General features: G+C 33.7%; 1 protein-coding gene across 4 annotated transcripts in view; it reads left to right on the top strand.

The window, feature by feature from the left end:
- The window catches only part of LOC149806254 (CDP-diacylglycerol--glycerol-3-phosphate 3-phosphatidyltransferase, mitochondrial-like), a 61,363-nt gene that overhangs the window by 31,046 nt on the left and 14,744 nt on the right, over nucleotides 1–15,573 (top strand). For all 4 annotated transcript variants that reach the window (XR_016419878.1, XM_089951199.1, XM_089951198.1 and 1 more), the window contains exon 5: nucleotides 4,593–4,774. Coding sequence is in view for 3 of the 4 variants with exons in the window: in XM_089951199.1 (XP_089807325.1) it covers nucleotides 4,593–4,774 (182 nt within the window). In the remaining variant the exon portion in view is untranslated. The remainder of the gene's footprint in view (nucleotides 1–4,592; nucleotides 4,775–15,573) is intronic.

The following is a 15,573-nucleotide window of genomic DNA, read 5'->3' as shown; positions in this document are numbered from 1 at the left end:
TGAATACTAAGAACAGTGATGATTAAACATGCCTTTTGAATATTATGAACAGTGATGATAAAACATGCCTTTTGAATATTATGAACAGTGATGATAAAACATGCCTTTTGAATACTATGAACAGTGATGATAAAACATGCCTTTTTAATACTAAGAACAGTGATGATTAAACATGCCTTTTGAATACTAAGAACAGTGATGATAAAACATGCCTTTTGAATGCTAAGAACAGTGATGATAAAACATGCCTTTTGAATACTTAAGGATAGTCATGATAAAACATGCCTTTTGAATACTCAGAACAGTGATGATTAAACATGCCTTTTGAATATTAAGAAGTCATGATTAAACATGCCTTTTGAATACTAAGAACAGTGATGATTAAACATGTCTTTTGAATACTAAGAACAGTGATGATAAAACATGCCTTTTGAATACTTAAGAACAGTGATGATAAAACATGCCTTTTGAATACTAAGAACAGTCATGATAAATCATGCCTTTTGAATATTATGAACAGCCATGATAAAACGTGCCTTTTGAATATTATGAACAGTGATGGTAAAACATGCCTTTTGAATACTAAGAACAGTGATGATAAAACATGCCTTTTGAATATTATGAACAGTGATGATAAAACATGCCTTTTGAATACTAAGAACAGTGATGATAAAACATGCCTTTTGAATACTATGAACAGTGATGATAAAACATGCCTTTTGAATACTAAGAACAGTGATGATAAAACATGCGTTTTGAATATTAAGAACAGTGATGATTAAACATGCCTTTTGAATACTAAGAACAGTGATGATTAAACATACCTTTTGAATATTAAGAATAATGATGATAAAACATGCCTTTTGAATATTAAGAAGTCATGATTAAACATGCCTTTTGAATACTAAGAACAGTGATGATTAAACATACCTTTTGAATACTAAGAACAGTGATGATTAAACATGCCTTTTGAATATCAGGAATAGTGATGATAAAACATGCCTTTTGAATATTAAGAACAGTGATGATTAAACATGCTTTTTGAATATTAAGACCAGTCATGATTAAACATGCCTTTTAATTATTAAGAACAGTGATGATTAAACATGCCTTTTGAATACTAAGAACAGTGATTAAACGTGCCTTTTGAATACTATGAACAGTGATGATTAAACATGCCTTTTGAATATTAAGAAGTCATGATTAAACATGCCTTTTGAATACTAAGAACAGTGATGATTAAACATACCTTTTGAATACTAAGAACAGTGATGATTAAACATGCCTTTTGAATATCAGGAATAGTGATGATTAAACATGCCTTTTGAATATTAAGAACAGTGATGATTAAACATGCTTTTTGAATATTAAGACCAGTCATGATTAAACATGCCTTTTAATTATTAAGAACAGTGATGATTAAACATGCCTTTTGAATACTAAGAACAGTGATTAAACGTGCCTTTTGAATACTATGAACAGTGATGATTAAACATGCCTTTTATTGCCATGTGTTACAACACTGTGGTCTCAAACTTAACTAACAGAAAAGAAGCAAAACCAACAAGTTTTATAAAACTTAACAAATAATTTAATTTTTAATGTTATAAATGAAAAATGAGAGAGGAACTTGCTGTATTATGAAGTGAATCCAAACTAGTCTATGCAAGTTCTAAATGAATTAAAAGTTCCTTATAAATTTCAATACAAGATATGTACTGGTCCTCCAAGAACCATGATGTTGTCAAGATGGCATTGTCCAGAATTCCTTTGAATAATTTATAACAGTTCCAAAATATTATTATAGTCCAAATAATGAGCACTTTCTATTTCCACTGAATAGTCCAAACAAATGTTTTTCCTCTTGAATAATATTTAAGTACAACATAAAACAATTCTGCAGACTTACATCAGGAACACAATAAGTGTGAATGACTCCAGAAATTGGAATTGATCTATTGCTTAATTTTCTCCTTATGTACACCATATATTATGACTGTACTTTGCAGTAGACCCCATGTGACAACATACATTATTGATTTTTTGCGTCAAATTAAGCATATGAAAGGAACATATAAGCCTCTTAAAAATGTTTTAATAATAAGTGCAGAAGAATAAAAAGAAATATTTAGGTTGTTCTGAAGGGGGGACACAATTACATTTATTGGAATTCACGTGTTAATTTGATTATGTCACATGGCGGGAGATACGATTGCCATAATGTGAAATGAAGAAAAAAAATTCTAGAAATACATTCAAGTTGAGAGATAGCAACAAGCCATAGGGTTTGGAACTGAAGTTTGTGCAGCTGTGCTAGAGGTAAATAAGGTGTATGTGTGCTTTACAAACGTTTCAGATGAACATAATTATTACCGTCAGTGAATCGGTTAGGAATACCGAACTTTTTAAATACCCATTTTCCAACTTGGCAGTAGCAGTACATGATATTTTGTTGGAACCTACTGAAAACTGCTCAAATCAGCTGCCTTACTGAGACGATCTTGTTAGGGTTGGCAGGTCTGCAGTTATGTCCGTTTATCAACACCCTCGGGACTAAGGTAATATTGTTGACAAAGGTGGATATTTAAATAAGTAAGGGGGGAGGGGGCTGAAAATAAATTGAAATTAGCATATAAGTTAAATTGTTTGGTGACCTATCATCAGTGACCAAGATTTACACAGAGAGAAAAAAAACAATGGAAATTTTGATTAAATGAAGACAACTAGTCTGAAATACACGTGTATATTGACAACTTACATTTGTGTAGTACACTCCACAATGTGTTAAATAATGTACATGTATATGAAAAATCCATGAATGTGGGTACTAGATCATATGTTAGTAAATTCATGTATCAGTCAAATCCCATTAGAAAATACAACTAGCACATATATAAAAAAATGGTAGTCCTCATTTTATCTATATCCCATTGTCAACAAACACGTATCATGACAATTCACACTGATATTCATTATCCTAGTAGCACACGGCTGTATAGTTGTTTATATGCTACATGTACATGTACTAAATTGGCCTAGATTTTGGTCGCCTGAGACAACTTCCATAATGCTGAGGCTACCAAGGGGTTGAGGTTATTCATAGGGAAATGAAAATTTGTGAACAGATTAAAATGTTTAGCAAATATTCTTGCTAGATGCCCCACCTTCATTTAACATGATGGCTAGATGTCTGTTGTTTCAAAATATTGGAACTTTAATATGGGTTTTACACTGCCATTGGTAACTTTTTTATTGCAAACAGGAAACTTTCACAGCACAGTAAATATGTTCCAGTCACTATGAAAAATGGAACAATGCTTTTATTTAAATGTTTTGCTGACTTTCTTTGATCAAAGGTCTTTGGCTTGATTTGATGAAGGTGCATGTCTTATTGAGGGTGCCGCTGAAGGCCCTCTTTGAAGGACCAAACAAATGCCCAGGTGTTATTGCTGTGGCTACATCACATAGGTGCCGCTGAAGGCCCTCTTTGAAGGACCAAACAAATGCCCAGGTGTTATTGCTGTGGCTACTTCACATAGGTGCCGCTGAAGGCCCTCTTTGAAGGACCAAACAAATGCCCAGGTGTTATTGCTGTGGCTACATCACATAGGTGCCGCTGAAGGCCCTCTTTGAAGGACCAAACAAATGCCCAGGTGTTATTGCTGTGGCTACATCACATAGGTGTATTTATACAGAACAATCGATTTTTCAAAGGTAATCAGTTTTTTTTTAAGTTTCAGCAAAACTATTTTTTCTGATACATTTTTCAAAAAGAAAAGATATTGCCATATTCTGGTTGATTGTAGTCATTCACATTCCCTCCTTGAAAGTTGGTTGATTGTAAGTTTTCCTCAAACCATGTGAGGCCAATTTGAAGCAGACTTGGCAGAGAGATATTTGACTAAAAATTCTTTAAAGTTGTTTTTTTTCTTCTTTTAGATGATGTTAATTGGCCATTAAATATGACTGCCATTAGTAAAAGTATAGAAACCTTGAAAGGACATCTACTCAGAAATCGCTGAACAAAATTTGACAGTCTTCTAGCCTGAATGTATTTTAGATTCAACAAAAAATACAACCATCGGATACAACTACTGTTACCAAAAACATTTGCACAACTTTGTCTAACATCATTGATAAAAAGATGATTATTACTTTGCCTTTCTTGACATTTAAATGGAATGGTTTTGTTTCTAAAAAGATCTGTTAGCATTTCCTGATTTTTGTAAACATGACAGCCATACTAATTTGGTCATATTAATATTAGACTGCATATAGTTTATTAGCAAGACTTGTCATGTGGTGATTTAGTGCAGTCTTACATCTCATAATCAAAAAGGGATTATGCTGTCTATTTAATTTCTGGCTGATTTTAGCACGAGGTATGTTCTTGAATTAAGAAAGTATTGATGGTAATTTCTTTATTGCCACATTAGTACTATTTTAGATGCCAGAAAGTGATCAATTGACAATTTTCAATGGCCATCTCAGAATTTACATTGCAGATATGACCATTTTATTTGCAGCTTAGTGTGCTGTGTTCTTATAGACCTTGTAAATGTAATTTTGACTTGTTCTTTTATCTATTTCAGTGCCAATCTTAGTGACAGTTACTTCACAAATCGTCAGGATAGATATGTTCTATTTAACAAGTGTCCTGAGTTGGCAGACTACTTCTCCCAGCTAGTCCAGACAGTGTCACTCTTCTCACTACAACTCCAACAAGACAACACGTTGACATTAACCTCTGGCTGGGAGATGCATCCATTTGAAGGTAGCTTGTATACAAATCTATAATCCATTTGAAGGTAGCTTGTATACAAATCTATAATCCATTTGAAGGTAGCTTGTATACAAATCTATAATCACATTATCTTGTTGGTTCACCCACTTTTAAAATTAGAATGTGTAGGAACATTTATATTTAGAATGTGTAGGAAAGTGTTCTTGGCACTGTTTCAGAGAGATCTTTACCACCCATGACAATCCTCTATATCTCTTGTTCAGTTTAATATACACACTACAATGACATTTTTGGTAAATATTGTTTAAACCAGCCCTGATAATTTGTGGGTGATGTGAATTGTCCATGATATGTTGCATTGCAGTTTATTTGCATATATTTGCCAGAATATCTGAATTCAACATGTCTTGAAACAGCTGCTATGAAAGACCACCTATCTTGAGAGACAACCTGTCTTGAGAGACCACATTCTTAAAGCATAGATTGCTACACTATATAGATTTCAGACCTGTAATGGGACACCATCTATCTTGAAAGACCATGTTTTGTTGGTAGAAGGTGTAGTCTAGCAAAATAATTTCTACTACATAATAAAAGCATGATTTTCTTTTTTTTCAAGAGAAGATGTTCAGAACGTCACCTTTTATTAGCTATTACTCTATACAGTTGACTCTTGTGAATCTACTAGATTTTTTTCTGCTTCAGATAAATAACCCAATTATAATACATTAGGAACACATCCAATACCTCACAAATCCCACCCTCCTAAACTTTTTTGCAAAAGAAGTGTCAAGATTTTTGTCCACTTAGACAAGAGTAATCTCACCTTGGATGTGGATTTTGGTGCCAAATCCTATCCTTACTTCAGTTGCTACTTCTTTTTATTCTAGGAAGCATGCTTTTTTGAAGACCATGCAGAACTAATTTCCACTGTTTGATGAGTCCTCACCTACTCCTCATATATTTCTGTCTTGACGTACTGTTGTACTCTATCACTGTTGAAGGATTCATTTTATTTGTTTAGTTTCATTTTATGATATATGGTTTATGATATACTTTTCAGTACCATTTAGGACCATTCATTACAAATCAGCCTTCTGGAGATGAAGGCCATAGCTAATGTATTTCTGTCTGGAAAGGACATTCTTTTCTTATCCAACTACTCCACTGTGTGTTAAATTACATGAACAAGCAATGGAAGACGAAATCCCAAGACTTCGAACTTAATGTTTGGGATTTTCTCAGGTGGTGTCATCATTGACAAATTCACATTCATGTCGGCCACATCTTGGACAGACTTGTCCTAGCAAAATCAGTCCCACTGAATTAGCTAATTTGAACTGAATGGCCTGTTGGTATTCACATGAATTGGAACTGAATGATCTGTTGGTATTCACATGAATTGGAACTGAATGGACTGTTGGTATTCACATGAATTGGAACTGAATGGTCTGTTGGTATTCACATGAATTGGAACTGAATGGTCTGTTGGTATTCACATGAATTGGAACTGAATGGTCTGTTGGTATTCACATGAATGGTCTGTGTCTGCTGAGGTTGACTGGTTATGGATCTATTTGCAAGAAGTTGGAGGCAGGAGGGCAGTTAACCTGTAAGAGTTGCATCCCTTTGTCAATTACTCTATCGACAGAAATACATTTTTCATTTTTCCAGGAAGGCTGGATTTAGAGGTAACAGAGAAAGTTATCACAATGTAATGTGATAGGTAAGAATTATTGGAAAAACATAATTTACTTTAAAAAATATGCTTTTTGGGGAAAAAAATATGCTTTTTGGGGGAAAAAAATATGCTTTTTGGGGAATAAAATATGTTTTTTGGGGAATAAAATATGTTTCTTTGATAATGTGGACATCTTCAAAACCTGGCAGCATGTAGTAATTGAAGTATGGACTTGACTTGGTGCCTGTCCATGAATCCAAGAGGTCACTCTTGTGTGATTTCCACTTTAGTGAACAGGTGATTTATAGAACTTCTGTTTCTGAAACAAGTTTGAGTGCTGGATTTACAAGGTAATTGATGTTCTCCTTTTTTTCTCCAATATTATGAATTAATATGTTTAAAATGTAAATATTGATCAATTCCATTGATGTGTTACCCTAAACAGAATAGAAATTGATTATATTACCTTAAACTTAATGTAACCAATTTGGTTTTTAATATTGACTTATTCTGTATTTTTTTAAGTACATATACACTTTTTTGAAATATCTTTTTATTCTCTGCAAGAATAACATTGTCATCAGCATAATTGATACAACTTACTTTTTAAATATGCATACATTTGGTTTGTTATTTAAATACCACTCAATTACAGCCTTTTCTAGCAACAAATAACCTAATAACAATAATATGGTTGAAAGAATTCCACTTTGCCTTATTTTACACCGACAAGCAAATAAAAAGAAATTCCCTATTGATATACACACATGACTTAATTTTTCCTTACATAATTGCCAATTAGATTCAGCAATTTACCATCAACATTATTTAGAAAAGCTTTTCCACAGTCCTGACAGTACTTTTTAATTGACAGGATGCACTAAATTTAATATTTTCATTGCTTTTAAAATTTTAATAAAAGCGTGTGGAGAAAAAAGTATTTAGAGCATAATATTTTTTCTTAATAAAAGACTCATTTAAAATGCCAGTACCATCCAGTCTTTAATGAGATAAACACTAATGCAGTTTGCATTACCTTTGAACCCTCAATGTCTGCGACCACATGTTAATGCTGTACTCCACTGTCCCATGAAATTTAAAGACAGAACTTTGTGGGTTTTTTTATTATTTGATGTTTGTGTGCTTGTGATCATGTGTGTTATGGTGATAATATATAACAATACGAAGTTTGCCAACTAGATTTATCTCTGCGATCATGTGTGTTATAGCGATAATATATAACAATGCGAAGTTTACCAACTATATTTATCTCTGCAGGCCATTGACAAGAAGAGCTGTTGGGATTAATTTTTTTTGTCCATCCATCCATTTCTTAGCACAGGTCTGTTATCACTAGGCCTGCTAAACTACTTGGAGCATTGTCATGGAACTTTGCACGCACATTCATTCTCTTGTATAGTTAGTCCTAAATGAAAATGATGCCATTCAGACATCCAATATGGCCACCATAGCAGCCATCTTAAAAATCTTGTTATCACTACTTCTCCAGAATGGACAGTCATATGAGCATGATTTTTTTCACTAAAAGACCTCTTATTATGTTTGGTTGGTCCTAAATGAAAATGGTGCTAATGTCCAATGTATGTATATGGCTGACATTGTGGCCTTCTTTAAAACCTTGTTATTGCTACTCCTCTTGAACTGAGAGTCTTATCAACATGGTATTTTCATCTAAAGACTTCTTATGATGTCTAGTTGGTTCGAAATGACAATGGTGTTGATTGATGTCTAATATGGCTGCCACAGTGGCCATCTTAAAAATCATTTTGTTTCTTCTCCTAATTGGGTGGTCATATAAAGATGGGATATTCACCAAAATGTCTACTTGTGCTGAATGAAAATGGTACTGATTTGAGTCCATTATGGCCACCACAACAGCCATCTTGAAATCTTTTTATTGCAACTCCTTCTAAACAAATAGCTACATTGACATGGCATTTTTGCCGGAAGATTTCTATGATGTCTAGTTGGTTCTAAATATAATGGTCTGCATCTAATATGGCTGCCATCATAGCAGCCATCTTGAAACTCTTGTCCTGTTAAATGTATATCTAGTTTGTATTGTGTGTTAATAAATGTATATATAGTTTGTATTGTGTGTTAATGTATTTAGTTTGTATTGTGTGTTAATGTATATTTAGTTTGTATTGTGTGTTAATGTGTATTTAGTTTGTATTGTGTGTTAATGTATATTTAGTTTCTATTGTGTGTTAATGTATATTTAGTTTCTATTGTGTGTTAATGTATATTTAGTTTGTACTGTGTGTTAATGTATATTTTGTTTGTATTGTGTGTTAATGTATATTTAGTTTGTATTGTGTGTTAATGTATATTTAGTTTGTATTGTGTGTTAATGTATATTTAGTTTGTACTGTGTGTTAATGTATATTTTGTTTGTATTGTGTGTTAATGTATTTAGTTTGTATTGTGTGTTAATGTATATTTTGTTTGTATTGTGTGTTAATGTATATTTAGTTTGTATTGTGTGTTAATGTATATTTAGTTTGTATTGTGTGTTGTAAACAGAATGTACACTAGCATTTGACTTCAAGGCCAGTCTTGTTTTCACTTAGATGATGTAGTTAAGTGAAATAGGGATTTGTAAAACAGATAATTATTCTTGTTTTATGTGACAATCTGAGTTAATCCACGATCAGAGTTTGCAGTTGTGTTGTTGAAATCAAATATAGTTCAAGAGGAGTTATTTATCTCCAATATTCATTAGAATCTTCATTGACTTTTGATTTAACAAACTAATTTGGATTATTGTGAACTCAATGACATTCTATATTTTTTTAGTGGTGATTAGACATTTAGGATTATTTGGGATTTAATTCACACTACTGTAAGTGTCTCTTGAATTTTTACTTTGTATTGTAGGGAAATAAAATGTTTGTTGATTTTACTTTCTTTCTATTACATAACATAATTGTAAAACATCAAGTCATAAAAAGGAAAGTAATATCAACATGTGCTTTCACAAGAAGACTGTTTATATCTTATTAAATTAATGTGGTCCTGATCTGAAAATCACTACTCCTTGAATAGAAAGTCATTTTGACAGGGGGTTTTCATCAGAAGAGATTTCATAGAAATCTGAATTGCCTTATGTAAAAATAATGCAGATTTACCCTGAATAGGGCCATCATGGATGCCATCTTAAAAATATTGTTATTTCTATTCCTCACCAAGGTGTTTTCACCAGTAAACTTCTTACAATACCTAGTTAATCATAAATGAAGATGGTGCTTATTGTACAACCAGTATGGCTGCCATGATAGCCATAATGAAAATCTTGCCTCTGGATGGATGATCATAGATAATTATCAGAGATCTCGGAAACGCTTAATTACGCATATTTGGATGCCAGTTTTTGATCTGGAATGCAGAGAATCACTGAGGCAGGAGTCCTCCGTACGCATGTAATAGGTGTGCGGCAAAATTCAAAGACTTGCCACTGCTTCAGCCACCTGCTTTGTGGGAAAATGAGTTGATCAATTAGCTGTGCTGATATTTACATTGACAGACTTCAGTGACTAAAAGACCCCTTGATGTACATACATGTTGCTATTATAAGAGTACATCAAAAAGAAGATGATGCAATAGCTGGGCGGTCAGTTCAGAGGCTTTGACTGGTGGCTGGGTGAGAAAATGTACTGATATTTACAGTGATTGAATTCAGAGTCAGAAAGACCCAGAGATGAACATGTGGTCATCTATAAAAGTACATCAAATAAACAACTTTAGGTTTCGTTATTGTTTTTTTGGCGGTGACGGCTGCCCATACATTTCTGAATGTATCGGAATAAGTAGTGCACGAGAATCAAGACATGTTGAGACTTAGACAAAATGCCATTCGTAAATTTGGATAAGTATTTTGGGGTTAAACGCCAAACTTACAAAGATTGTAATGAGATTCAAAAGAGTGCTAAAGCTGCTAGAATTGATAGTTCGGATAGGACAGTAGCTAAGTGTAAGAAAGTGTGTGATGCCTATCTTAGTGTTTGGAATAAATCCTTACTTGGATTGACAAAATTCAGTATCACTCTGATGGATGAACAAGAGCTATTTAAGAGGTACATTGACTGACCATACTTCTTTTAAATGCCCCTCACCTTAGCCTGGTTAGTTCTAGTGTTTTATAGCAAAATGTATTCATCAGTAGATCAGTAGCTAGGCCTAGGTTTGAGATTGATTACGTTGGCAAACTCATGCCTATTCACAAGCATATGTTTTGATAGCTGATTGACCATTAACCCTTTTTCGAGTAAGGTAGCAACTATCAATTTCCTGCATGATATCCTTTGATGATAAAACATACAAACATGTTTTCTAAGATCAGAATCGGTGATCTGGATATATATTAACTGCCTTTTGTACACTATTTCGTCATAAAATTAGTTTGAAACTGTAAGTGAACCAGTAGGCCTAATGGGAAATAATGGCGGACTTCACTAAGTCTGGGATGTACCAGTTTATTAGATTGTCTGTTTTCGTACATCATCAGGCAAATATGTTCAGAAAAATATACAAATCATTGAAAGTAAAGCCAAGGTATTATTTTATTAAAGATTTAACTTTAAACTGCAAATTATGTAGGTCAGAAACTTAGAGGACAATGCTATGTTGTGGAATTTGTGAGATGCGCTTTAAGGTCTTAGCTGTTTTCCGACTTGACACGTATTTGTGAAAATACGGGGGAAAAAACAGCAAATGAGATACTTTTTAACCATTGCCTAAAATTACTACAAGGACATAGACAAATAAATAAACCATAAATTTGCAATCCTGTCAATGGACTGTTGTAATGAAGCTATATTTAAGTGAGTGATTACATTACGGAAACCTCTCCATCTAAAAATAGATGCACTCACTTCTGTGATTCTGTAGGAAAGAAGGGACTGCAACTTTTGATGGTGGGACTCCTATTTTTACCAAACTGGGTGTCCTGTACTCCTTGTTTTAAAATCCTAGCGAGATCTCTGATCATACTAACATTGGGTTTTCACCAAAAGTCTTCGATGATGTCTTTTGGATCCTAAATGAAAATGGTGCCAATGTGACATCTAATATGTGTAACAAGATGAACTGGGTTGGGGTCAGATTACAATGAAGACACTAAGAATGATAAATGAAATTACGATGTTTATTTATAGATGATTAAAGATAGAAAAAATTATACCCCAGACGCATGTGTATAAGTTCCAAGACTGGATTTTTAACACAATGATGTGCACTGAGTTAAATAACTGAACAATAACTGAAACAATATACCAAAAAAATGGTATGGTTCTTAACTGGAACGAATTGTAAGACATAATATAAAATGAACAGTCAACAATAATAAATGAAATGAAATGAAACAAAAAAGTAAGCACAAAAAGAAACAATAATCAATCACTCAGCCAATGATATGTGAATTTATTAAAAAATGATATGGTTTCACTCAGTGATAACTGGTGTCATATAAACGGTGATAATGTTTCATTCAAATAGTGATAACTGGTTTTATATTTAAAAAATGACATTTTGTCACTCAAATAGTGATAACTGGTTTAATATAAATTGGGACATATATCTTGTGGCATCCAGTTCATAGCTACAAGGTAATTTCAGCCCCACTACTCTGCCAGATGGTCAAGGAGCCGCCACAAATGGTCCATCCCTCTGGTCCATCCCTCACAGTCTGGCTAAGGCTCCATATAAACTGTTGTTCCCTGCAGACCTATTGGTCCTGAAGCTTTTGTCTCTGACCATGAGATGACCACTATCTTCCTCAGGGCCAACATCACCACCGACAGCAGCACACCGGGTATATACCAACCCAAATTAGCACCACAGCTAAAACAACTCATACAGTACAGTGCAGACACCATGTATATACCAACTCAAATTGGCACCACAGCTAAAACAACTCATACAGTACAGTGCAGACACCGTGTATATACCAACCCAAATTAGCACCACAGCTAAAACAACTCATACAGTACAGTGCAGACACAAAGATACAGCATAGTTCTGTCACTATCGCTCTATCGCTCTGTCACTTCTTCAGCCCTTCACTCCTTTTGAGCCCTTCACCCCTTTCAGCTGAAAATATAATACCTAAATCAGTGTAATATCAGTGACACAGTCATGTATAACATGCAGTGATGTACTTGATGTATGCACGTAAGTGGAGTTGATCATTTTATGAAAATCATATCATCGGGACTACCATATAAGGTTATCATAATAATCAGGTTCATATGTGAACCTGTATCTGACGAGAACCTTACAGAACTTGAAGTAACATTGTCTCGTTCCTTAATTCATGCAACATTAATGTGAATACAATCCTTCTGTTCAGTTATATACTGGTGAACTTGAAAACAGACTATAATGATATCTAGCATTACATTACACAGTTCGGAAGTATCAGAAATGGAGATATTGTGCCATAAAGTGGACCGCTTACTGGGAAGACTTTCTGTAATGTGAAAATTGAATGTAATCATGATCCTATATATACACTTCAATGTTGCAATGTATGGTCTAAGCGCTCAAGGTAAATCAGTTTTCCCATTGCAAGCACTTCGCTCGTGCAGCATGGAGTGAATCAAACTCACTACATCGAAATAATATATGATATAGATAACATTATACACAGAAATTAAACCCGAGTACATTCTATTCCAGATAGTCATAAATAAGAAATATACACAATTCCATGACAGTATGTCTACCACAGCAGCTAATTTGAAAATCTTGTTATTGCTGAAGAATATCAGAGATGTTTTCAAGTCTCAGCAGTTTAAAGGAATAAATGTGCTTGTATTATTGGAAATTCTTTTCACTCATTTGAGGATCAGTCCTTTCTAGGGACTCTTGTTTTGTTTCAAAGTGTATTAATTCTTAAAAAAGAAACTTTGTATTTTCTTTTATTAAAATATAAATTTCCAGTCATTTTCTTTTGGCTTATATGATTAGGTAGCTTATTTTCAGTTGTTATCTGAGTCAGACACCTGAGACCCCCATTATCAAACCATGTATTGTCCCTAACTTTTGTAGATATTTCCCTAGAACCAAATGTTTCTTCATCAAAAAATAATACCAGACAACACCAACTATTACATTCTCTAATGTACTTATTGATCCAGTGGAGAACATATTTAATAGCAATGTAGAGACTTCACCTGACAGTTTGTTTCCTATACATTAGTCACCCTCTTATAAGGCCACGCCTATTGCAGCAGGGAAGTGACCTTATAATGAGGGTGGCCTTTCTAGAGGGGGATGACAAATGTGAATAGTAAATACATATTAAGAAAGTCACAAGTACATTTAATTCTAAAACATGTAATATTTTCATTTTAAAATCACATGCATGTTGTGAAATAAATGTAAAACAAACTTTCATCATTTTCAAAAGAATGTTATGAATAACCATTGATATAATTTTAAAACTGTCTTTATAATTATGTTACAGATCACATCATCTGTCACTTTGTTGGTAACAGTCTAAAAAACAAACCAGTCTCGTCACAATAAAAAATATCCTTGTTGTCATATCCCCTGCATATATCATTTGGTCTTTTGTTCCAGTCTTTGACACCTTCATTATTATCATCAGCTGACTCTCCACTAAGAACAAAACACTTAATATTGTGTCGGACTTGAAATCTGTGCAACCATCCGTTACTTGTGGTAAAGTCATATCGCATTTCAACTGACAAAATTGTTGCTTTTTCTTGGATCATGCGACCGATGTGTGGAATTTTCTCAGCATGTGCAGTGCAAAACCATTCAAAAACCTTGTCATTCAAATCAGGATACAAACATCTCCTGGCTCAAACAATTTTCCTTTCTCTGTCCATTCCACCTTCCTACTTCTGCAGAATTGTTTCCTTATCTTTCAAAATATTGTTTATCTGAGTCTTTCCGACCTCACAGTTTTCTGCAAGGATCCTCAAACACTTCCCCTTTTCTATCAGTTGAATTACTTTCACTTTCTCTTCTATACTGAGAATTTTTCTTTTCCTCAATGACATGTTGATCTTTTTGCAGTAAGTTATTCAAGTTGCCAACTACAAGACTGATAATACAATTTTTATGCATTTAAACAAATTGCCATGTGTTTTTAAAGGAAGTGATCTTGTCATGTGATTTATTAGTCGTAGTCTGGTACCCTATTGTTTTTATACATTTCTTTACACTGAGAGAAGCCAAAATGGCTTCGTTATGTACATTAACATCACGCTGATTTGACCTCACAGTTGTTAGGATTTGTAATCTTGACAATTCTTGTTAGTAGTAATAGCCACTAATTATCAAAGTGAACAAGCTCAACATCTTACTAAGGGAAGGCATAAAGGCTATCAAAGCAGTTTCCTGCTGACATGTGTATTGTACATTGATAATGCCACTTTTCAGCTGTTACTACTGTTCAATAATTGTAATTTTAACAATTATCAGAGTGACTAAACTGGACATCTCATGATAACACAGCAGTAAGGCTAATTGGATTACATGTACTTACCCTTTTGTATGGATTAAAATTTGAGTCTTTCTCGGCTTTATGGAATAAATGTGGCTTCTTGTGAGGCGTAAATGATATAATATTAACCTTAGTGGTACATGTACTTTAGTCAACACTTCTTTCAGTAACGAAAACCTGACATCGGGAAACAGAAATCGGATTACTTAACACACGTTATGAATAAAATACTGTTTTTGGATACATATTAAAATAAAATGTGACCACTTGTGAGGGGTAAATTTTATATTATTTCCCTAATATGCTGGTTGCGTTAGCCGGGTGGCCTTTCGTGAGGGGTACTTTTGAACACAAACTCATCAGTGCCAACGTATTATGGCTGTAAGGAGTGGGTGGCTGCTGGTCAGGGGGGCCATTCAAGAGGGGGACTACTGTACTTTGATGTGATTAAATTCTTTTATTTTCTACTATGTCAGGATGGTCCAATTTTGTTTCCCAAAACAACAGAAATCAAATGTTTGTACAGATCTAACAAAATCAGGACCTAATAACCTGATTTGCAACCCACACACATTCAAATATAGATTTCCTTATTATAATTATTAACAAAACACCACATGACTTGTTAAATGTGTATTACATGTACATTTT

The sequence above is a fragment of the Sinohyriopsis cumingii genome, chromosome 2 (genome assembly GCF_028554795.1).
Source record: "Sinohyriopsis cumingii isolate HCF-2022 chromosome 2, ASM2855479v2, whole genome shotgun sequence".
Taxonomy (NCBI): Eukaryota; Metazoa; Mollusca; class Bivalvia; order Unionida; family Unionidae; genus Sinohyriopsis; species Sinohyriopsis cumingii.
The sequence above is the reverse complement of the archived record's forward strand: the minus strand, read 5'-3'. Positions and strand labels throughout refer to the sequence as shown.